The 24512-nt window shown below is 39.8% G+C and overlaps 1 protein-coding gene across 3 annotated transcripts in view; it reads right to left on the reverse strand.

The window, feature by feature from the left end:
* Nucleotides 1-24512, reverse strand: part of NECTIN3 (nectin cell adhesion molecule 3) — a 109142-nt gene that overhangs the window by 76263 nt on the left and 8367 nt on the right. For all 3 annotated transcript variants that reach the window (XM_054973528.1, XM_054973527.1, XM_054973526.1), the window contains exon 2: nucleotides 9911-10249. In XM_054973528.1, coding sequence (XP_054829503.1) covers nucleotides 9911-10249 — 339 coding nt within the window. The remainder of the gene's footprint in view (nucleotides 1-9910; nucleotides 10250-24512) is intronic.

Genomic DNA, 24512 nt, shown 5'->3' on the forward strand with positions numbered 1-24512 from the left:
CAGGTTCACATGTTCGGAAAGGAGGTCCGAGGATGGGGCAGCCAGGAGCCAATCGTCCAAGTATGGAAAAATAGAACATCCCTGACGTATCAGGAAAGCTACCACCGGAGCCATGCACTTAGTGAAGACTCTAGGTGCAGAGGACAGCCCAAAGGGCAGGACCTGATACTGAAAAACCTTACCATTACACAGAAACCTCAGGAACTTCCTATGTTCCGGGTGAATGGAAACATGGAAGTACGCATCCTTGAGGTCCAGTACAGCAAACCACATGTTATCAGGCATCAGCTGCAGGACCATCTGCAAGGTTAGCATTCTAAACTCCCTAGGTCTCACCGATTTATTGAGCCCCCTAAGGTCCAAAATGGGGCGTACTCCCCCATCTTTCTTGTCAACTACGAACATCCTGGAGTAGAACCCAAGGAGAGATTCAACCTGAGGAACCTCCGTAATTGCCCCTTTCTGACGTAGGGCCTGAACAGCCGTCTGGAGCTTCTGTGAATCGGAATCAAACGAGAAATCAGGGAGAGACAACTCCGGATAAACTTCAAATTCAATTTTATAACCAAACTTTATAACATCAAGAACCCAACTGTCAGATTGGATCTCCACCCAGGACACACTAAACTCAGCCAAACGGTCTCCAAAGACCGCAGCCTGATTCACGGCTAGTCAGAACTGCTTAGGTTGGGGAGCCGGTTCTTTCTCAGCCGGACTCCAACGATTCTGTCGCGGACGGTAAGTGGATCTGCGCCGCTGGAAGGATCCCGACTGTTGATGGGGCTGTCTGAAGGAGCCATAAGGAGGATACGGTTGGTACCTCTGGTTCCGGTTCCGGTAGTAGTACGAGGAACGATAAGGAGGACGGTTGAACTGAGAAGGCCTAGTGTGGGCGATGCCATAGGACCGAGCTGTTAAACGGTCCTTTCGCTTCTGGGACAGATATTCATCTGTCTTGCTCGCGAAGAGAGTCTTCCCTTCAAAAGGCATATCCTCGACTTTGCTCTTAGTTTGTGGAGGTAACGCAGTTGTACGCAGCCAGGCATGCCTCCGAAGAATGACAGCTGAAGCCAAAGCTCTTGATGAGGTCTCCAGGGTGTTGCGACCAGTGCTAATTTGCTGCTTTGAGAGGCGTAGAGCCTCATCCATAATAACCTTGGCCAAAACTTTCTGGTCGTCAGGAAGCTTATCAAGGAACACCGCGACACGGTTCCACAGGAATATCTGATAGGCTCCCATTATGGAGGAATAATTCGCAATCTTCACCGACAGGGCCGCCGAGGAGTAGATCTTCTTCCCTAGAGAATCTAACTTCCTACTCTCCTTGTCAGCAGGTACAGCATGCACACTTTGTCTCTGATTGGACTGCATCTCCTCGGCAATCAGCGAAGATGGAGGAGGATGGGTGAAGAGGTATGTGCAGACATTGTCCCGAGTCTTGTATAAAGCCTCCAGACGCCGAGAGGTAGGGTGAACGGAAGCAGGCTTCTCACATATTGAAGTAATGACCTCCTCTAAACCTTCCACAATAGGAAAAGCAATTGAAGCTGGGTTGCCAGAGTATATATGGTGCAAAATCTTATCTTTGGGCTTCGGATTAACTGCAGACACCTCCAGTTCCAACAAGCGAGCCATTCTAAGCATCTGCTCCACATATAGACAAAAGTCCTCTGTAGGGGAGATCCTGCCGGAACCAATAATAACCTCATCAGGAGATGGATCCGACGGAGGGCTCGGGCTCTGGTCACGGCCAAATTCAGAATGATGGTAGCCCTGTTCCCGTCGAGGCGAATCGAAACGGGAATATTCACTAAGAGGCAGCTCCCAGTCATCCCGGACCGATGAGGTGGAATAGGCCTGACGGGGCCGGAGGAGGTCGGAGCCAAGAGTCTCCGAACGGCGACGATGATGTTGAGGGGAGGTCTATTCCGAAGGCCGACAGCGTCCCTCTCGGAACGGGGAACCAGACCAACGATCTCCACGGGGATCCCAATCGCCATCCGACAAATGGTACGATGGCGATCGAATTCGAGAGGGGATTACAGGAGTCTCCCACTCGGTCTCTGTCTGGACTGACGCAGTGTGCTTCTGTTTGCTCTTCTTCTTAGCTTTCTTGGGTGCCGGTCCAGTCTGGTCTTCAACCCTGGAACGTTTCCTCTGAGTCAGATCGGAGCGTCTTGGAACCAACGAACTTGGTGGCTTCGACGGATCCGAACACCTCGACTCCAATCATGCGGTCTCGCTAGGAGGTCACTCAGATCGCACCGGTTCCGAACTCCACGACTCCGACGGCTTCGGTTCCACATTCCTCGGCTCCGATCTTGACGCCGTCGGATCCGGAGCACTTCTCGGACTCGGGGTCGGAGTCCTGGGAGACTTGGACGGCTGGTGGATCTGACCCAACGCCCCGCTCGGATCCGAGGGGGGGGTTGCTCTAGGGTGTCCCGGGGAAGGAGATTTCGCCATAGACGAGGCGCTCCGGGACGACTTTCCACTCACCGAGGGAGGTTTGGGGGGCATCTCCGCGCCATTAGTAGCCCACATTGCCCTCTTCCATAACATTGCCTCTAGCCTGGCTTTTCTTTCGGCCCTGGCTTTGGGCGTAAACTTCTGGAAATGAGCACATTTAGCCACAATATGCGTCTCCCCCAGGCATTCCAGGCAGACAGAATGGCCATCCATCCTGGTCATCTTAGTGGAGCACGTCGTACATTTCTTGAATAAAGCTTTCTCAGACATCGCGGTCGAGAAAAACAAGCTCTCACCGATACTGTTTTTGAGATCTTCCAACACTTTTGCTTTCTTCTTCAGGTCAACGGACGAGCTACATCTTCACCGGTCGGCGGCAAAGAAGAAACTGGAGGGTGGGGGGCGCCCACCGGATGCTATATTGGCGGGAAAGGCCGCGCAGGCACACTATCCAGTTGGGCGCCCCCTAGTGGACATTTGGCTAGAGAAAAAAGATCCGGTCGGCAGGCCTGCACATGCGCAGTCCCATGTGGGACTACACAGAAGATGGACAATGAACACAGGCTTACAGTCTGAACACTGAACAACTGCCTGGGTGATCTGCCAGTCATGCTAATACCAAGTATTTCTTCCATTTCAATTCTGTACACACATCTTAAAACAAATAATGATGATAAAGTCAGATAACGGTGTCTGGCATACACCCAGTAAATATACTCTGTATTCTTCAAAGGCTATATTCAACATGAAATTAAACTTTAACTTTCTTTAAACTTATTTTAAAATGTTTACTAGTAAGTTTTCTTTAGTTAATACTGAACTTCTATTTAAATCAAACAGTTCAAATAAAAGCCAGTATATTCAATGGCCACTAACAAAGTTTCTGCAAACGATGCAAAACCAAACTATTCAAAAAGGCTTTTTACTCAAATTGGAAAGCTGTATTGTAGGGATGGGGTCTCAGATGCTTCGCTAATGAGTTAGTGACCGTAGACTTCATCACTATATTGCCTTACATATTATCTGTTGCTTTAAATATGTGCTCCTATATACCATCTGTACTCCATGTTGTCTAATGTCAGTCCTAGAATTGATTATATTCTGTTTCACTATTTTTTCTACTCTATATTACTATGTCTTTTAAACTTGTATCTATTGACCCTATGGCATTGTTTATGGAAATGTCCTTGATACTGTAGTGAAATGTACTTGACAACTGATTGTGCTAATCTCATACTGTGTAATCCACCTTGAGTCTCAGTGAGAAAGGCGGACCATAAATGACACAAATAAGTAAAATTTATGTATCTAAAAGTAAATCAATTAAGCTGCAAATAGTGATGTCTTTATAAAATGATAAACTTCATATTATGTTAGGGAACCATAACTGGATCTCCTGACACATACTTTAATGTTAAGTACACTGAAGGAAGACTGGAACAATAGGTAAAAAAAATGGAAACTTTTTTTTAAAAAAACCTACCCCGAGGAGTTTTAGTATTTATAATAAAAAAAAAATAGAAGTTTAATGGACCACTAAAAAATGTCCATGAAATGTTTTCTGTTTTGAAATAAGTGAAATACTTAATAAGATTTTACTTACTCAGAAAACAAAGCAACAGGATTGACATTCTTTTATAAATAAAGAGCCAAACAAAGTCAAAATTCAGAACAAAAGATCAAAGACCCAGTATAAAAAAGCCCATTTGCACAACTAAAAAAGTATATATTCCTGATAATTAACAGGTTTCTGCAGCCCATACATTGTCCTTTATTAGGAACTGGCACACATGACATTTTACAATAAGGAATAAATACACAAGACCGCTTTGCACATTTGTTTTAGTGCACCACTATACATTTGTGCATGGCTCACACTTAGATTATTGGAAAGTGTTCACTTCTATCATTACCTTTGTGTAAAGCATCTCTAAGAAGCCCTTTTATCTCATAAAAATCTTGGCCCATTCCCTTTACATCTGGTTATTCTTGCATCCTACCTAGACTTCTGATGGATCTTAAAGATTTCATTTTCTTCTTACAAGTCTACGAACGGAACTAAAAGTGACAAAAGGCACAGATTGGACACTTGTTAGCTTCCCTCAAGCTTTGATGGGAAATGTGGGCATCCTAGTCTTGCAGCTTGGCTCTCTGACTGCTGTCCAATGGACTTTTCAACTGTCACTTGTCCAACATTCCACCAAGCTGCCTACATTTCCCATCAAAACTTGAGGGAAGCTGACAAGTGTCCAATCTGTGCCTTTTGTCACTTGTAGTTCCGCTCTAAGAGTGAAACAGGTAACAGCAACAAGACCAGTGCGAGTAAAGAAAAGAAAAGATGGAGGATTCTCATCATTATAACCTAATGTCCACCACTCTCTTCTGAGAAACAGCCTTCATCTTCAGAAGGCTCAGGAATTAAAATGTTTTAGTGTTTAAAAGAATATAAAACAACAGCTTCTAAGGCTTAATTAACTGCTATATTGCAATATTTGAAATACAGCACAGAACTGAAGCCTTGTTGCTATATCAATGCAAACAGCAGTGAAACAGCCCTTTAAACTCCATCTGGGTCATGTGGGGAATCCATATGCTGCACAGCGGCATGGAAAGGGGCATTTAAAACCCCATGTCCCGAAGCAATACAAATTGCTTCGGGAAGCTTAGATTCAAGATTTCCAAATCGGGTCCAGGATGCCAGGCCTGATCCAGAAATCCCAAATCTTTGCAAATCGGTTCCAATTTGGGTGTTTTACCCAAATTGGAAACCCGATTCGCACATCCCTAATCAGTAATAAAACCAAATATTTCTTCGAAATATATAATGGAACAAATAGGTTAGGAATTTATTCTGAATACAAACTGAATACAAAGGCAATGTTAATAACGACAATCAAAACAGAACAAGGATAGAAAAAATAACAGAAAACACTGTCATTAAAAAACAATCAAATATTTGGGCATATATGTAAAGGGGCAAAATGATAATTTATATAAAGATAACTATTAAAAAGTTTGGACAAGTATTATTGAAAATTTGCAAAGATGGGAAAAGACTGAAAATTTCAGGGCTAGGAAGAATTTCTGCTGTCAAAATGATTACCAAAGATGAACTTTGTTTCAAATGTTACCAATCCATATAGATTTTAAAAGGGCAGAAAAGGAATGTATGGAATGGGAATGGGAAGAAACCAAGAATAAGATTTTAAATACTGCAAGCTAAAAAAAGGAGGAGGTTTAGTGGTATCAAATATTAAACTGTACTGCCAAGCAGCTGCACTAGTTTGGATATCAGATTGGATTATAAACCCAAATAGAAGAAACATCAAATTGGAGACAATTGATACTAAAGAAGGAATTCATAACTATTTATGGATTAAGAAATCATTAAAAACTATTCAAAAACAAGACAACACCCATATTTTGAGGAATGGACTATTAAGAATATGATTGCAGCGCAGAAATAGAGTGAGTCTGCCAATTTTGCCACTGATAACTCCACTTCATGCCTACTGTAACATCAGTATAAGAAATAAAATTGATTATATAAATTATAAATATATAGTGGATAAACGGGGAAAATAAAAACATGGCAAGAAATTCAACATGAAGGAAAAACATTCGTTAGTTGTATTATCAAATGGTGTCTAAATTCAAAGAACAAATCATCAAAGAAGAAAGCTGGTTAAGAGAGAAAATGGTTTTTGAACAACTAATCATTGAAGGTTCAAAACAACTATTAGAGGAAGTATATAAAGTATTATTTCAATATAATACAGAATCAGAGCAAGTAAAAAACTATATGATAAAACTGATGCAAAACTTGGATGCAAAACTTGAAGAAAATATATTCATGAGCCAGTGGAAAAATCTATGGACTAAAGAAATTAAATTTAGAGAATGTCAAATGTTAAGAGCTAATTGGTATAAAATATTCTTCATATGGTATATTACTCCCAAAGACATTGCAAAAGCCATTAAGGGCTATAATGGAAAGTGCTGGAAATGCCAAAACAAGGATGCAACGTATTAGCACATGTGGCAGACATGCAAGAAAGCAAGAACATATTGGATAGAAGTACATAAAGAAATGCAAAAGATATTAAAGTTCAAGTTTGTGATGAACCCCAAAAATATGTTATTGCATTTTTTGCCAAGTAATATTACAAATATACAAAGTTAACTATTTAAGGATATGGTAACGGTAGGAAGAGTAGTATTAGTAGCAAAACAGAAGGCAGAAAGATGTCCAGATCTGACAGTATAGAAGAATAAGCTATACAAATATGCCAATGGCAAAATTAACATATACACAATAGGTCAATTTCAGAATTTTAAGAAAAATGGAAAGTATTTTTGATTATATATTTGAAAATTAAGAATTAAGAACAATTATTATTAGATATAGACGGATATTTAAATAGTACTGAAAAATTAAGAACATGTATAAGCAAGTTTTATATAGATATGATTCAACTGATGACGTGATTTAAATGATACTAGTCTATTCATTATACTTTTTCTTATATGATCTAGATGATGTATTTATGTTTATGTATGATCTAGATGAATACTGATGACTGTAGTAGTGAATGATTGTAGAGGTATGATTTAGATGATTGTAGCTTATGTCTTATGCGTCTGAGTTTATTAACGGAAATAAAAATTCTTAAAATAAAAAAGAGTACTGAAGCAGAAAGCACATCCTTTACACTTTCAGGTCTAAGTCTCCTCCCTGTTATGGCCAGATAAACAGGGGGGGGGGGGCTTGGAAAGAAAGCAACTCCTGACTGCTTTCCACTCCAAGACCAGGCCTTCCCCATCACTGGAACAGTAGTGGAAGAGAAGGCTTGTAACTGAAATGGCATCAGACACACTTTCAGACCCAAACTGCCATTTATCATGGGGTGGAGGGTAAGCAAAGGGATGGGATCTCCCCTACTCCGCAAGTCCTCACAGATCCATTTGTCTAATTATAGCATTTAGGGGGGAAAGCATAAATATAATTAACTGGTTTTCCTCTACCCAAAAAATATTGGAAATTCACCATTAACTCTTGTATACTTGAAAACACTAACAATTAAGCACAACACCAATCTTAAACAATTGTATTACATAAATAGTTTCCAAATACTACAAAAGTTACATATTATCAACAGAGGGAGCTCCTGTAATGGCAGCAGTTTACTCAGCAAAGAATTATGATAGCATGGCAATTTTGCCTTAAATGTGCACCTACAAAAATGTAATAAAGGTGATAAAGAACATGAGCATAACCCCGGAAGGCATGCCTCTCCTCTCTGCAACGTTACCACAGCAAAACAGGAAGGTTGCGTATCACCATTCTGTATGTTTGGATATTGCTGTGAAAAACAATAAGGGCGAAATTTAAGTTGTAAAGTAACGATTAGAGTGATGGAATTTTAGGGAATATCCAGAATATTGCATGTGCCAAGTTCAAAGTAACAAAGGGGTATTCTTAAGGGGGGGGGGAAGGTAAAAGGTAAAGGTAGTCCCCCGTGCAAGCACTGAGTCATTACTGATCCATGGGGGACATCGCATCACGACGTTTTTTTGGCAGACTTTTTTACAGGGTGGTTTGCCATTGCCTTCCCAAGTCATCTACACTTTACTCCCAGGACATTTTACTGACCTCGGAAGGATGGAAGGCTGAGTCAACCTTGAGCCAGCTACCTGAACCCGGCTTCTGCCAGGATCAAACTCAGGTCATGAGCAGAGCTTGGGCTGCAGTACTGCAGCTTACCACTCTGTGCCACGGGGCTCCTTAAGAAAAAAAGGTGGCAATTTCAACAAGTACCTGCTAACAGTGGTGTCTAAAGCTTTAAGAGAAGCTTGATTTTTAAGGCTGTAATTTAGGACTTCAGTTTAGGACTTCATAGGATGCACAGGATCAGTTTCTTCAGTCAAGTATTTGGAAGAAGTTACAATGCCAAAGTTATAGTCCTACACCACTCAGCAGTTCACAGTATAGTTATTCTAAAAGCTCCATTATTTACACAATAGCATGCAGCCCTGATTCAGGCACCTTTGGATTTCTGACAAAGCACAGTGGGCGCAGGCACAAAATGGATGCCACAAAACAGCTGCCATAGGAGGTGGAGCCAGCCATACAATGGCTGTCACAGCATACCTTTAGTCATACAGTAAGATTCTTGTGAATGGCAAAGCAACATTTTTAAAAACCTGCACAGCCAATCAAATCTCCAGTTGCCCATCTGGTTCCACCTGCTTTCTAAAAACACTTGGTGGGTACCAGGAAAAGTGTCAGTGAGCAGCTTGGTGCCCATAGTTAAATTTTATCATAACATCAGTTTCACAACTCTGGAATAACTGCTTCTGTATCCAATCTCAACTAAATGTAGGAAAAAAAACCCTTCCCCACCCCCCTGGCAAAAAATCTGGGGTCTTTTTGAGGCTCCCTGTCACAAGCTGTCAATTTTAAAAAAGAATACATTGGGGGATTTTCTCAAGTATTTCACAAGGTGACTCAGAAAAACCTAAATGGGTAAAATGTGTCCATCCAATTAACCCCCTTTTTCTTAACAAAAGCAAACCAGGGAGGAGGGAGGCTTACTACACACAAACTCAATAGGACTGTGGATCTCTTCAAGAAGGTAGATACACTGTAAACCCTGTGATCCCAGAAGGAAATGATGCTCCTATGTAAAACCAGAATTTTCCAAAAGTCAGGCAATGTTGGATTTGTGTGTAGCAAGCTCCTCCGCTTTGTCAAAGTAAAGTTTTTTTGTGCTGGAAAATAAGAGGGGTGTAAGTACAAACAGGGCAAAAGCATTTCAATAATAAAAAATTTCAAAAAAGCATGTGAGTGAGCCAGTCTCACTCAAAATAAAATTAAGAATTTGAGTTGGTGGATGAGTTCATGTTATGAGGTCCTCAATTCAAGATCAGTTGGCATCACTACTTTTAATTTCAATTTGTAAGCTGTATGCTTGGAAATCTTCATGAAATATTGTATGCTTAAATTGGTCTGATGTTATTCAAAGCATGACACAACAGGAAACCAGACATGACCATATATGTTGAACCTAGAGAAGGAAAGTATTGGTGGTATACAGCAATAAGGTGAACTGTATGCTCTACAACACACCTAACATTTTCTTGCAGCTACATATTAGTGGACCAACTGTCTTTCAGGGAAGTTTGGTGGCCCTTACTGGTTCTCAGTGAAAAACTCAAGGTAATCTGCCAAGAAACCAGAGTTCCCAATACAGAGTACAAAATCTATTTTGTCAAAAGTATCAGAAGTGATGCAAACAGGATTTTCAACAGATACTGAAACAAAAGTGAAACATGAAATAGTACTTTTATCAGAAACCTCACTGTAAGCCACCAGCTTTAATTTGATCTACAGACATTTTACATGAAAACATATGCAAAACAGATACTGAAATAAGCATACCCAATACAGCTACAGTTGTTGATGACTGGGAGTTTCCTAGAGGGAATGTAACTGCTTTGCATACATATTCTCCAGAATCAGAGAAAGTAACATTTGTTAAGATGATTGATGCATCTGTAAGCGAGTTATTTTTAAGTGATACTCTTCCTTGATATTCTCCTTGAACGGAAAATCCATATTCAGGATGATGAACAGCAATAGTCTGTGCACTCTTTCCATGTATCTTCTCCCATGTAATTTGTGTTAATGTTTCATTTATATCAATTATGCATTTCAGTGTAACATCCTTCCCATATACTGCTTTCACATGTGGATCAACGATTGGTCCAGCTAAGGCACCTTGAAAACATAAAAGATAAAAAAGAGGGGGGGGGGAAGAGAAACTGTTAGCTGAGTATGCCACACAGATATTACTGCTTTAGGAAACCTTGTTTGGCATACCACATGCAATTTGTTTAGCTGTTGTACACATAATGACCAACTCGCTTAGGAGTATGTGATTCTCAGATTCACTTACAGCTTTACTAAAGAAATGTTAAACGATAGAAATTCTCAGACATTTCTATCAAAAAAGCCATAAATAGCAGCACTCTAGAAGTTCAGAATTGTTTGGTACAGTGTGAGTAAACTTATTACCAACTGTGCATGTGTCCTCTGGTCCACAAGTTTACATGGCTAAGACATCAAGAGTACTAAAATACCAATAATCAATTGTCACAACACTGTATGCTACAGTGGATTCCAGACAAATTTAGCAATCAAGAATTCAGTACATGTACTGTTAGAAAACACACCAAGAGGTAGCACTAAATCAATGAAACTGGACTGCATGTTTAAAGTATAAGATTTTAAAGTAGTTTAAGTATGTATCAAGTGGACAAAACTATTCAGATCTTGAAAGTAACACAGAAAAATAAAGGGCATCTAAACATAAAGTCAACCTACACTGCTAATAAAGTCTCCAGGACCCCAATCTTCCCAGTAATATTTTCGACTTTGACTTTTTAAAAGGTATATTTTGGGCTTACAAGTGGTTTACCAGTGCAGGTGAAATCGCTGTGAAAGAGATCAAAACATGGTAGTTAGCTCTAAAAATATGAAGGCCTGGAAAAAGAATAAATACAATTCTTTCCTTCATTTCCCTCCTGAAGGTCTTTTTTTAATTTCTCCAGTGGTAAAAATGGAAAATTTTGGAGAACACTGGGACAAAAGTTTCCTATCTCTTCTGGAATGAGTGGACAACGTTTTACTCAGTCAAAATGTGATAGTATTTTTATGTAAGACTATAGCAATAGCTAATGATTATTTCTATGTATACGGAAGCCATCCACAACATATTTTCAATAATATATTATTTAAGTATGAATAATTTTGGCAACAATGTATTATAACAGTTTGCAAGTTTGATGTAACGGTTGAGAGCGGTAGGACTCTAATCTGAAGAACTGGGTTTGATTCCCTACTCCTCTGCTTGAAGCCAGCTCAGTGACCTTGGGTCAGTCACAGCTGTTCCAGAGCTCTCTCAGGCCCACCCACCTCACAGGATGATTGTTGTGAGTATAATAACAACACACTTTATAAACTGCTCTGAGTGGGTGTTAAGTTGTCCTGAAGGCCGGTATGTAAATCAAATGTTGTTGTTATTATTGATATTTACTAAAGAGATCAGTGGTTTCAGTGACAAAGTATAGCATGATATCCAAGTATATTATTGTGGTTGTATGAGACAGTTTCTACCCAAATCATATACTTTTGTTTACTAATTTCATAATTAATTAGCATCTAAGAGATAGGAAAAATAAAGATAAATGTGCTATGGTAGCAAAGGATGCAGTGCTTTGGAGTTCTCTCTCAAATACTGGCTATATTTGCCATTTTACTTTTGGAAATCTAAGGTTTTTACACTTTTAAACTTCATAAATGTCAAATAGTACTTTTTTAAAAAAATGCCAAGTTATAAATAGTACCCATGTAAGAAAACAAATGCTACAAATATTTCATTTCACCCCAAAGCATGTGGCAAAGGTAGACTGCACTCATCCAAACATCCAGTGCTGCAATAAAGGATAAGAGGAAACAAATATTTGGACTCAAACTGAATTGATAAGCAGCTGTCCTAGAATGGAAGCAAGAGGTCTACAGAGAGTAAGGGGCTTTAGAGGGTTTTTTGGCACAGCATCATCAGGCCATATGGCACCATACTCCTAGCCCATCACTATTCTTCCACTTTTATATACAAAAAACAGGTTGTTCAGCTTGACTATTAAAAGCTTGTACGTTGGAAAACTTGTTCTGAGACAAAATCTGTTTCTTAAGCAAGACCAACTTTACCTGGTCAGCAGGTAAAATGATGAAAGTTCAAATAGTGCATCTAAAAGTTAGGGGGAACAGCAAAGCATACAAACTTCAACAATACAGATGAATTTGGACGCCATGTCCAAACTTTAGCAGAGATAGGATAATTTCCTTACAGTGATCAGATGAAACAAAGTTTTAGCATGAACTCTGGCCATTCTATAGCCACTGCGTTATCACTTGAAGAATGGGGCAATATCACAAAACAAGGGTCTTCCCATGTACGTTAAATGGTAAGTTATGTTGCCATCCTGACATCACATTCAATCAGTTCATCAACTTTAATTCCAACATCCTTGGCAACTCAACAGAACCATAAGTCCATGGAATGAGGAAAAACAGAAAGTAATAGTTGTGATCTGTAACTGAGTCTCTCTACACAAGCCCTCTTACACGAGGACGTTCAAGTGAAGGGAGACACAACATTAGCCAGGAAATGTCAGAGTTTAAAAGACAGAGCCAAAGACTTTGTCACTTTCACCTCTCTACAAAGAGCCAGAGATTGCTCCTCCAAGGGTTTGTGAAGGCTATGTTAATTTCACCTCACACTCAGGGAGGCAAAGAAGAAATAAACAAATCTTCCAAGGAGCGATTTCCAGCTCTTTGTAGAGAGGTGAAAGTGAGGAAGCCTTCTGCTCCTTCTTAAACTCCTACGTTTTCCAGTTAACATTATGTCTCCCTTCACTTGAGCATTGTTGGATAAGAGATCTCATGCAGAGAGACTCCAGAGTGCATCCACAGACAACACTAAAATTGGAATGTTTACCATTTGCCCAAGACAAGGAACTTATGTAAACACAAGACCAGAAAGTCTGCAGAAAGACTCATCTGTGTTTACTACAGATTTATAGACAGTTTTCTTGCTAGCATTCAATGAACATGGACAAACACAGCTCCTTAACAGTCCTAGGATGTAGAATCATCCAAAAAATGGTTACATAATTGTCATGGGCTTGGTGATGTTCCAGATGCAGCTGCTTGTACCATTCAGGAGACACCCCAGCCCACAGAAGCTGTACAAGTTGCTCTGGTCATGTAACATCAAGTAATACGTTAATATATTTAATACATTAAAGCAGTAACTTTATCATTTTTAATAATTTGAAAAGTTTGATACTTGTGTTAATTAAAACATCCATTTAATTATAAACTTGGAAAACTAAGTAGGTCTGATACTCAGATGGGAGACCCCTGCCCCCAAGGAAGGCTGGGGCTGCTCTGCAGAGGAAGGCAATAGTAAACCACCTCTTTCCTTGGAAATTCTACAGTAATTAAAACAGTGTATAATTTAAACAAAAACAGTTTCATATTGTCACAATATGACTAGTCATGTTTGGATACAGAGATAAAGTTTATGACACTGAAAACATTGGCCTAATTAGTGGCACATTGTATTCATACATATTAAATGTGAACAAAATTAGTCACATTTAAACAAACAGATTTTTGAAAATGTATATTGTAAACACAGGAATTATCTGTCTCTAGTGATGTGATTTTGTCTTACATTAAAATCTTCATACTACACATTCTGAATAAAACCTTGTCTTAAAAACATTTCATTTATTAGAAAAAAAAATATATAGTTTTCTCCACTGGTCTCCAAAATTCCCAATATTTACAAAGTGAGGGGGGAAATAGTTTTTTTTTCTTTCTTTCATGGTTTCATCTCACCACCCCAAGCTTTCCATCTTCATTTCCATATGAAGGATCCAAATCCAAATCCTTTCCCCAAAGCAAAATGGACTGAATAGTATAAAGAAGTAGAAGTAATACTGGTCATTTCTCCTTCCCACAACAGACCCTCCCACCATATCCCTTAATAATTGAGGATCCCTCAGCTCTTAGGAGTGGCACTTTGGAAGGTATAATGAGCTGCAGCAGGAATGAGGTGGGAAAGATCCATTTCATGAACTCATAGCTCTTTGGATCCAATCCTGAGAATGTTCTGAAGTCATAACAAGCCCTATACCCAATGCATACACTTTGTCATACAATACATTGAATGACACCTGCTGTCTGTTTTTCCAAGCAAAAATTGACAGTTCTGAAAACAAGTAATATGAGCCACAACCTCACACCAAAATTCAATAAACAGGTAGTTTCCCTCAAAACCTACCCCAATCCAGCCACCAAGGCTCTATCAAGTTTGAAAAAGACAGGCATAATCACAAGGGGGGAGGGGGAGAATGCGAAGATGAAAGAAATATGTCTTAAGAAAATTCTGTGGTGCTGTCCTTCTTTAGCTCCTAACCTTCAGTCTTAATTCTCAACATTCCACCTACAGTCCCAGAACAAGTAAGTTCTGTGCTCAGATTCAGTATATTAAATTGTACTAAGTTACTGATCCCCAGTGTGGTATTAATGGCCACCATAGTACTGTTACTGTGTTTTCTTCTTCCCCACAACAAACAGCCAATTCTGCCATTCCTCTATCTCACTCAAATAGGAGGTATTTCAAGCAGGCATCAAATTGGTGACTACAGGAAGCACCCATGGGGAAACAACTGCCATATTTGCATGAAAGGAAGACACACACCCCCTCATGTTTGGCTTTACACAAAAAGGGAGTGTGTTTTCCTTTGGGGTATATACTTGAGAGAGGGGCATTCTCCTTTCACAGATGAGCTTTCTCCAGAAGCCAAAGAGAGAGAGAGGGAGGGAGGGAGGGAGAGAAGGGTGTGCCACCCCCACTTCTCAGACTGACTTGTTGGGATGCTCCAGCTGAGGAGGAGGCAAGTTCTGCTCTGTGCTCCTGCGTTTTCTGGTTCAAGCTTCTTTTCAAGTAGATACAGTATCTTCATCACAGGACCATGCTTAGCTTGGAACTTCCAAGTAGTCTGTGAATGGTCCCAGCCCCCATGGAAGCCATTTTATGGATGTGTTTGCAATGGAAGCCATTTTGTGGTGGCAACCAACTCAATGTTTCAAAAAATCATACTGCTCAAAGGCTCATCAAGGTTGTAGGCCCCTCTTCAAAGCCATTTTCTAAAAAATGAGCCTGCAATACACCAGATGCAGGTCACCAGGACTTAATAAATATCCTATTTTTCTGCGTTCCTGTTTCTGCAAATTCCAGAAGGTTTATTATACTCCTGCAGGGCGATGAGTTGCACAGGTTTGCTGCATGACTATTCAAGTACAAACAGAGACTTATCAGGAAAAAATTACGGAACATTCACATATTAACTGAATGGGATGGAACACTAAATTGTCCACAGAAACTAAGGGCAACAACTCAAGGCTATTCCTGAAATAAAAGGGATAGCCAACAGTTGTGGTCCAGTTATACCGCACAGGTGGGGGAGTAGCCACCTTTGGTGTTCATTTACTCCTGCTATTATAATAAACGTAATAAATAACTTAATAAAATATTAAATAAACTGAATTAATTTTTTATTATGATAATAAACATCAAAGAATTCATACAGGGGAAAATACTCAGAGTGTAGGAAATGCTTCAGCCAGATTGTTTTGCTCTAAAGAAGCCATCCAAAGGCATGAACAACATCAATGAATACCAGACAGTGAGTCATGAATGTCACAAAAATGACAACAGTTTGGTTCAGAAATAACAGGGACATGACAACAGTTTACAAAATTACACTTGGGGAGGTGAACAGACAATATATGTAATGTGTTTGGCAAGCTTGTTGCTTTTAACCATGTTTAAATGTGATTTTATTATGTATATTTTAATTTGCTAGCTGCCTTTGTGGCCCTTGTGAAGGCAGAAAAGTGGGGTAGAAATTCTGTAAAATAATACAATAAAATAACGTATATTAACAGTTTTGATCTCTGTTCATCTCTTTTTTTATAATATAGTTTTTATTAGTTTTAGGTCCAACTTACTTTAACATCAGGTTTAAACAAAGATCTTGCATTTTTTGCTGCATGTTATATAACATGTATTTCATTCTGTCTCTACAATTTCATTATACTTATATTATCTATTCACAAGCTATTGCTACTATAAGTCTACCTTCTTTAGTTCTAATACTTCTTGCTTTTCCTCATTCATTTAGCTGTGTTTTGCTACTGTGCAATTAAGTCCCTATTTTATAGTTTCGTTCAATTCATCTGTAAAGCGAGGTCCATTTTTGCTTCTCATTATGTCTATTTTTTTCTTTCATTAATTCTGTCAGTGTATCCAGTTCAGCCGTCTCTAAAATTTTCTCTATCAATTCTTCTTTTGTTGGTATCTCTGTATTTTTCCAATATCTGGCATATACTATTCTTGCTGCTATTATGTGAAGTATCAAATATCTCTTTCCCCTCATTATCTCATCTGGCAGTATTTTTAACAGGAGCATTTCCGGTTTGAAAGGTATATTCGTTTCTAACACCTCTTGCAACAGTTCATGTATCCCTTTCCAAAATTTGCTTTTGCTTTTTTACATAACCCCCATATATGAAAAAGGTGTCTGTTTTCTCTTTACACTTCCAACACGTATTGGGTACTTCGGGATACATCTTTGCTAATTTTTCTGATGTCACATACCACCTGTAGAACATTTTATATAGGTTTTCTTTGAAGGTGATTGATTTTGTTATTTTAATATTCGTTCTCCATATCTGTAGCCATTTCTCCAAATCTATGCCATATCCCAGATTTTGTTCCCACTTTGCCATATAATCTTTTAGAGCGTCCTCTTCTGTCTTCAATTGTTTTATATAGACATACAATTTTCTAATTAATTTTCCATTTGTTTCTAGCAGCAGCTTATCAAAAGGGCATTGTTCCATGTAGAATCCCTGTGTTTTATCTTTGGTAATTCTGGATACTATTTGCATTCTCAGCCACCATCCTGTCTCTATATTCTGTTCTTTTACCTCTTCTGTTGACTTTAACTTTCCATCATTTCTTAACAGCTGTTCATAGGTATACACAATCTCCCATTTTAATAAGTTTGGTTAGGTAAATGCTTCCACTGGTGATACCCATCTTGGTGCTTTTGTATATATTTGGTTTTTTGTTTTCTCCCAGACATTCATCAGAGATTTTCTTATTATATGGTCCTTAAAGTACTTCTCATAAGGCTATCTTTCAGAGCTGGAGCATAGCAACATTTGATCCATTACAAATTAGACATGACTGGATGATTCCAGGTGGGAGTCTGAGAGTCCTAGCAAAGAAGTCCTTAATCTGCATGGATCTAAAAAAGACTAGTAGTACAAGAAGTGGTGTTTTGCACTAGTAAAGCAACAGAATACAGGCCTTGACAAGGTTTCTTTCACTCTAGTAGCCAGCTCAAAACCTGAGGCACAAGACTCATTTTTCAGTCTTCAGGACTGTGTATTTTAATGACCATATTATTGCAACTACAAAACCTATGACTAAGAACTTTGCAGTTTCTTATAATTTTTTTCAAGTTAAACAACAACACAGTGCTGTGGTATATAAACATAAAAGGAGGAGACATACAAGAACTTGTGGACCATCTCATTTCCCCCTTCCTTATTACTTCCTCTTTCCCTTTCCTGAAAGTGCCTTTCCCCTCATTCCTTCTCTGTTTCCTGCTCACCAGGCAACCTGCCTCTGCCCAGTCTTCAGCTTTTCCTCCTTCCCTACTCCAGGCAACTTCTACTTGATAAAAACTATGGCCCAATTGTGTAGTGCCAGCCACTAGGCTGGGCTCAGGTGGATGATGGAGAACACACAAGGACTTGCAAGGAGTCATCTCAGTTTCCCCTGTACCCCCCCCAATACTTTTTTCTCTTTCCCTCCTCCTAGGTACTTCATCTTTCCCTGCTTTTGTCTCTCCATACCACCAACCAGCTAGCCTTTTATCTGTCCCTCATTTTCAGCTATATTTATTATCTATTTACTTCCTAACCTGCCTTTCTTCACAGAAGCAATACAAAAGCAACTAACATAATTTTCCTATCCTTACAATAACTCTGTGAAGTAAGATCCAGAGGAGTTAGCCATGTTAGTCTGTAGTAGCAAAATCAAAAAGAGTCCAGTAGCACCTTTAAGACCAACCAATTTTATTGTAGCATAAGCTTTCAAGAATCAAGTTCTCTTCGTCAGATGCATAGTACAGAAACTGGTCAAATATAGAAGAGGAGGGGAGGAGAGAGAAGATGCAGTTACGGGGGGAGAGGGAGGGTGCAACCAAAACATTCCTTTGCTAGTAAATGTAAACATCTCCTTTTGGTGTCCTTTCGGGGTCAGTTGGCTTGGGTGAGGCTTCAAGGGAGTTTGCCCTGTTAGTTTGCAGCAGTAAAACAGCTAGACCATCCAATTCCTATGTAGTATAAGCCTTCGATAACCACAGCTCTCCCCATCAGATGCATCTGACAAAGAGAACTGTGGTCCCTGAAGGGGAAACTGTGGTCTTTGGAGAAGTAGGGGAGATAGAAACTTACTTAAGGTTAAAAAGGGGTATATTTTACTGTATTTTATTGGATTCGTATAGTATATTCACAGGGGAGTATAATTATGAATAATAAGGTTATAGGGAGTATATGTGAAATATAGATAATATAGTTAATTGGTATGTAAGGAATAGTATGTTACAGATATATATGTAGTTTTTTTTCTTTTAGTTATTCTTTAGTTTTTCTTTTAGTTATTATTACTTATATAATTTTTATATTTTTAACTAAGATAAGCAATATAGTTAGTGTAGATTGTTAAGATAATTAAAGAGATTTGATAGGTATAATATAGATATATATTACATTATTACATTATTATTATAGACTTTAAGAATTTATATGATATACTTTTTAGATTAAGTTGGGTATGGAAAACTTCTGGGAGTCACCAGAAAAAGGGGGGGGGGAGGATGGGGAAAATGAAATGCAATGGGGTGAATAATGATAATGATTTTTATGTGTATGTTTGTAAACCCATCCAATAAAAATTCTTTTTTAAAAAAAGAGAGAGAACTGTGGTCCCCAAAAGCCCATGCCAGGCGCCACTGGGCTCCCCCAGACCCCGCCTCTGTAAAGGAAATCTGTTACATTATCACATTATCACAGGTAACAGATTTCCTTTACAGAGGCGGGGTCTGGGGGAGCCCAGTGGCGCCTGGCATGGGCTTTCGGGGACCACAGTTCTCTTTGTCAGATGCATCTGATGGGGAGAGCTGTGGTTATCGAAGGCTTATACTACATAGGAATTGGATGGTCTAGCTGGTTTACTGCTGCAAACTAACAGGGCAAACTCCCTTGAAGCCTCACCCAAGCCAACTGACCCCAAAAGGACACCAAAAGGAGATGTTTACATTTACTAGCAAAGGAATGTTTTGGTTGCACCCTCCCTCTCCCCCCGTAACTGCATCTTCTCTCTCCTCCCCTCCTCTTCTATATTTGACCAGTTTCTGTACTATGCATCTGACGAAGAGAACTTGATTCTTGAAAGCTTATGCTACAATAAAATTGGTTGGTCTTAAAGGTGCTACTGGACTCTTTTTGATCTGTGAAGTAAATTAGTCTGAGAAGTTGTGAATGACCCAAGATCACCTAGTGGACTTCCACAGCAGAGTGGGGATTTGAGCTGGACCTCCCAAATCCTACTCTTAAACTCTAACCGCTATACAACACAGATTTTTGTGAGGTGGCTTCTGTTAAATGGCAGCAAGTAGCCCGTCCTGAGTCACACAAGTTGCATTGTATCAAATTGCCAGGTGGTTGCTGGCCCCAATTACTCCTCCCTCAAAGGTACAGACAGTCCTGAAAAGAATCCTGCCCTTCCCCCTTTCTGCTTTCTACTGACATAAACCAAAGCTGGAAGGCTAGCAATACTATTGTGGTTGCCTAGCAACCCCCACCAATGCAACATAGTGCTGCATGTAAAGCTATAGGTATTGCTTCTATTTTGGGGGGTGTCAGCCCCCACTTTTTAAAGATTTCAGATTTTTCTACAAATCTAGAGTTTTTTCAAGTTTGTAGAAAGTTCTGTCTTGTCTGTTCATGGTTCTAGTCTCTGGGTTTAAGTCGCCACAGATTCAACCATGTTGAGAATTAGATATATTAACAAGTGTGGACATGAGGGGGCATCCCATTCTCCATCTCTGCTTCCCCCATCCCTTCTTTTTTTGCTCTTCCCCCTCTTTCTCCCCTCCAACCCTTCTGTCACTCTTTCCCTCCTTCTCCACTCACTCCTTTTCTTTCATTCATCCCTACTCTTCCCCCCACCACTTCTGTCACTACTTCCCCTTTTTTTCTCCTGTTGCACTTTCTCCCTCTCTCTTTCTCACCACACTCATTCTCTGTCACACCCACTCACTGGCTACTCACATGGTGGTTTCTGCTCCTCTTTTCCCTGCACTCCAGTGCTGCCACTGGGGCAGCAAAAACTACAATGTCTCCTCCTCACCCACCTCCAGTGTCACTACCTGGGTGGAAGCCAGAAGAAAGAAACAATGCTGTTTCAGCAGCAGGGACAACTGGGGAGTCTCACACATCTTCCCTCACCCATCTGAAATGTCACCATCTCAGTGGGGGAGAGTATTGCCATCTTAGTGACTGTGAAGGCTGGTGCACCTCCTCCCCCACTGCTCTCCAGCTTTGCCACTTCAGCAGCAGGGGGCAAGGGCAGCGGCATCTGCTCATTCTCCCACACCCTCCTGCTCCCTGCGCATCTCCTACCTCTGAAGAACAGTGGTTTGTGCTGCACTTGCACACAGAAATATTCGTTGGGATTTCTGTAAAAAAAAAAGTTTTTTCTACTTTTAGGATATTTCTGCAAACTCAGGTCTCTCCCCAGTTTCTAGAAACATCTGTTGTGTTTATATGCCCCCAATCTGCAGATTTAAGGATCTGCAGATGAAGACATCATAACAAAAACTTCATCAAAAAAATCACTGCTGAAAATACTAGATGACACAATGAAATTTCTAGTCATGAGAGTGACCTGGTGCCTAGGATTTGTTGAGTCCTGGTAGAATATGCTCAACTTGGGTATTATATGAGTTGTTGCTGGGGTGTTTGATATTTTATTCTTCATCTATTTATATATCTGTGCTTCCACTCCAGAGAGGCTGCTCAAGGCAGCTTACAAAGCAAAATAAAATAAAAATACAACACCATAAAAGCTATTAACAATTAACCTATTAAAACCCAGCCAGAGCATAAAAACATCATAAAACTTTTAGCAGCTTAAAAAGAGCATCATGAATTATTTTCAGGGTAGTTAGTTTAACAATTTAAAAAGATGAACCTCTTCATTAAAAGCCTGAGTAAAAAGTATGTTTTAGTCTTGCATCAAAAGAACAGAGGCTAGGCCCCAAGTGAGCCTCTAGGAAAAGAGCATTCCACAGGTGAGGTTGCTGCTTCCTAAAAAGCTCCAGCTCTGGTCATCACCCACCTTACCTCAGAAGGCAGGGAACAAAGAGTAGGGCTTTAGAGATAGATATTAATTGGCAGGTTAGACAGTATAGAATGAGACAGTCCTTAAAGCACCATGCCCAAGGCATTTAGAGCATGAGAGATAAGAATCAGAGCCCAGAACTGCGCCCAGAAATGAAGAAACAGCCAACGCAGATCTTTCAGCACAAAGGCAATATGGTCCCCGTATTCCACTCCAGACAAGTAGTCTAGCTGCCATTCTGAATCAGTTGGATTTTCCAGAGTTTTCAAATGCAAAAGCACATAGAAAGCGTTACAGTAATCTAACCTGAATGAGTGCATGAATCACCACCATGCCAGATCACAAACTGATAAAGGATGCCACAGATAAATATGAGCCTTTAACAACCCAGAATCCAGCAGCACCTCCAAACTATGGACCTGCTTATTCATGGGGAGGGCAACCTCCTCTAGGACATGTCAACTCAGTTCTCAAACTGCTTTGGTCAATGACAACAACAACTCAAGTCTTATTGGGATTCAGCTTCAGTTTACTGGTCTCATCCATCCCATTACCTTCTCCAGGCACCGGTTAAGGACTTCCACAGACCTGCCCAATTCAGCTATTAAAGAGAAACAAAGCTTAATGTCATCTACTTACTGGTAGCACCTTACTCTGTATCTCCTGATGATCTCTCCCTGTAATTTCTTGCAGACATTAAACAGCATGGATATAGATAGAGAATAAATGCTACAGGGCCTCTGTGATGGTTAGCACTTGGTTGTCATATTTGTTGTATATTGTGACTGCATGACTCAGACTGCCACTGATTTTATTTGTGGCGCAGCCGTGATATGATGGGAAAGGAGAAAGAGGGAGAGCTGAGGGAGAAAACTTTAAAATAAAGGTGCCCTGAACTGAATGCTGTCCTATCACCTCACATTGGCCTCTACTTTCCTTCTGTTCAATCCCCAGCCACCACAATATCAATAAAATGTGGTGGCACACAAGCTGTGTGTTCCCTAAAGGGCTTTTATTTATGACCCTAATAACAGAATCCTTGATAGTGAGGAAGTGCTACACACTATGGAAGAGACTTAAGCCTCCAACTGTAGGCCATGATCCAGTAGCACCTACAAGCTATGAACCTACACCTTCCGGGGGAATGCAACTCAACCAAGGATGGGCTGGCTCTGCAGTTTCTAAGCAGCTCCTCCATTGACCAACAGCACCTTAGTATTGCCTGGATTGGCTTCAATTTATTGGCTCTCATCCATCCCATTACCTTAATCAGGCATCTATTCAGGACTTCCACAGAGCCTTCTTCCAATGATTTCATGTAGATGTTATACAGCATGGGAGATAAGAAGGAACCACGTAGGACCACCAGGGTGGATTTGATTTAAATCACTAGTCATTAAGGCTTGATTTAAATCATAGTTTTCTACATAAAGACTAATTCTTGCTGGTATAAGTTTAATATGCAAGTAGATGCCTGCCTTACCGATAGGTAAAGGAACTTCATTAAAGTATTCCCAAACTGGGTCTCTTTTACGGCCTGCTGCCATTATAGGTTTTTTCCCCCAAGGAAAGAATGTGATAAACCTCAGGTCAAACACACAAAAGATCCAAAGACTTGTGCAGTATTGTGCTCAAAAAGTTTCACTTTCATTTTGTACTGCTTGCCCCTCCCTCCTCACACTTAGTTTCTTCTTGTGCAGATCTATTCCACTCCAAACAATCAGAAAAATATTGTTTCTATTCACTGAACTTCTTGAAACTTAGCACTGGAGGGGTTGATTCTGTCTTCATAGGTTTGTAGAACAACAGGATTAAGGTCTTTTTCTCAACTCTGTTCATGTTATAACATTTTTGCTGTGAAGAAGAGGCATGTGATCTCTGCCGAGCTGACGCAAATTCAGTTTTGAGAACTGCAAAACCAAGCATCTGTGATAATATCTTGTAGGCAGAGAAACTGCCCAATAATCTTACAAAAACCTCTGGAAGAGCATGACATTGTGAATGGATTAATGGAATTTATTTACCAAAAAAATTAAACATACACAGCCTTATTCTACATAATTAAAAACTAATCTTTATTTCATGATGGAATAACCTTTGGATGGTAATATATTTTCCTCAAAAAGCATTTTATTAAAAAAAAAATCCGATTTAAATCAAAAAATCCGATTTTTTTGATTTTTTAAAAAAATCATTGATTTTTATCCACCCTGCGGACAACATAGCATAAATACCATGGAGCCAAGCAACAGTACCCCAGTAGCATCTTCTGGAATTAGTTGGTCTAGTGAGAGCAGAACTACTGAAGCACAGTGCCCCCCGTTATCACAGGAAAATGTAAGATGCCTTGAGTTATACCCAGGAGACACAAATCTATGGGAAAAACAGGAAGGGACTAATGAACTGCTTAAATTGCCAGCTAAATGGAGATGAGTTTCCTGCAAAGAGATAACCAATTGTCCAATTACCAGGAAGGAGCAAGATGGATTGCGCTTTGGGTAACTTGAATGGGGCAATGAAGGCAGGAGACATGCGCTCTCAGCGGATTGAAGAAAGGGGAGCTGAGTATCCCAAAGGAGCATAACTTCCCAAACTTAGGATTGGGTTAAGGGAAACCCACCCAGCTTGAGTAGAAAGGGTTAGAAGATCTGGGTATCCTATTAAAGCTCCTCAAGCAGGACCAGGAATGAGCAAGGGAATAGAGGGGTGTTTGTCTTCATTTTCTAAGTTCTAGCAGACTTGTGCTCATCCCAGGAGGGGATGCCAAGATAACATCTCTGTCTCTAAGTTTAAATTAACATCAAGTGCTATTGTTTCCTTTTCTTAGTTCTGCAATATTCCCTACATAAGTGTGCTCTACAGTGTAAGCTATGTTATAATGAATAAAGTTATTTCTATTTTAAGAACTCAGAATGTTTTCAAAGA

The sequence above is a fragment of the Eublepharis macularius genome, chromosome 3 (genome assembly GCF_028583425.1).
Source record: "Eublepharis macularius isolate TG4126 chromosome 3, MPM_Emac_v1.0, whole genome shotgun sequence".
In the NCBI taxonomy this organism is placed as follows: domain Eukaryota; kingdom Metazoa; phylum Chordata; class Lepidosauria; order Squamata; family Eublepharidae; genus Eublepharis; species Eublepharis macularius.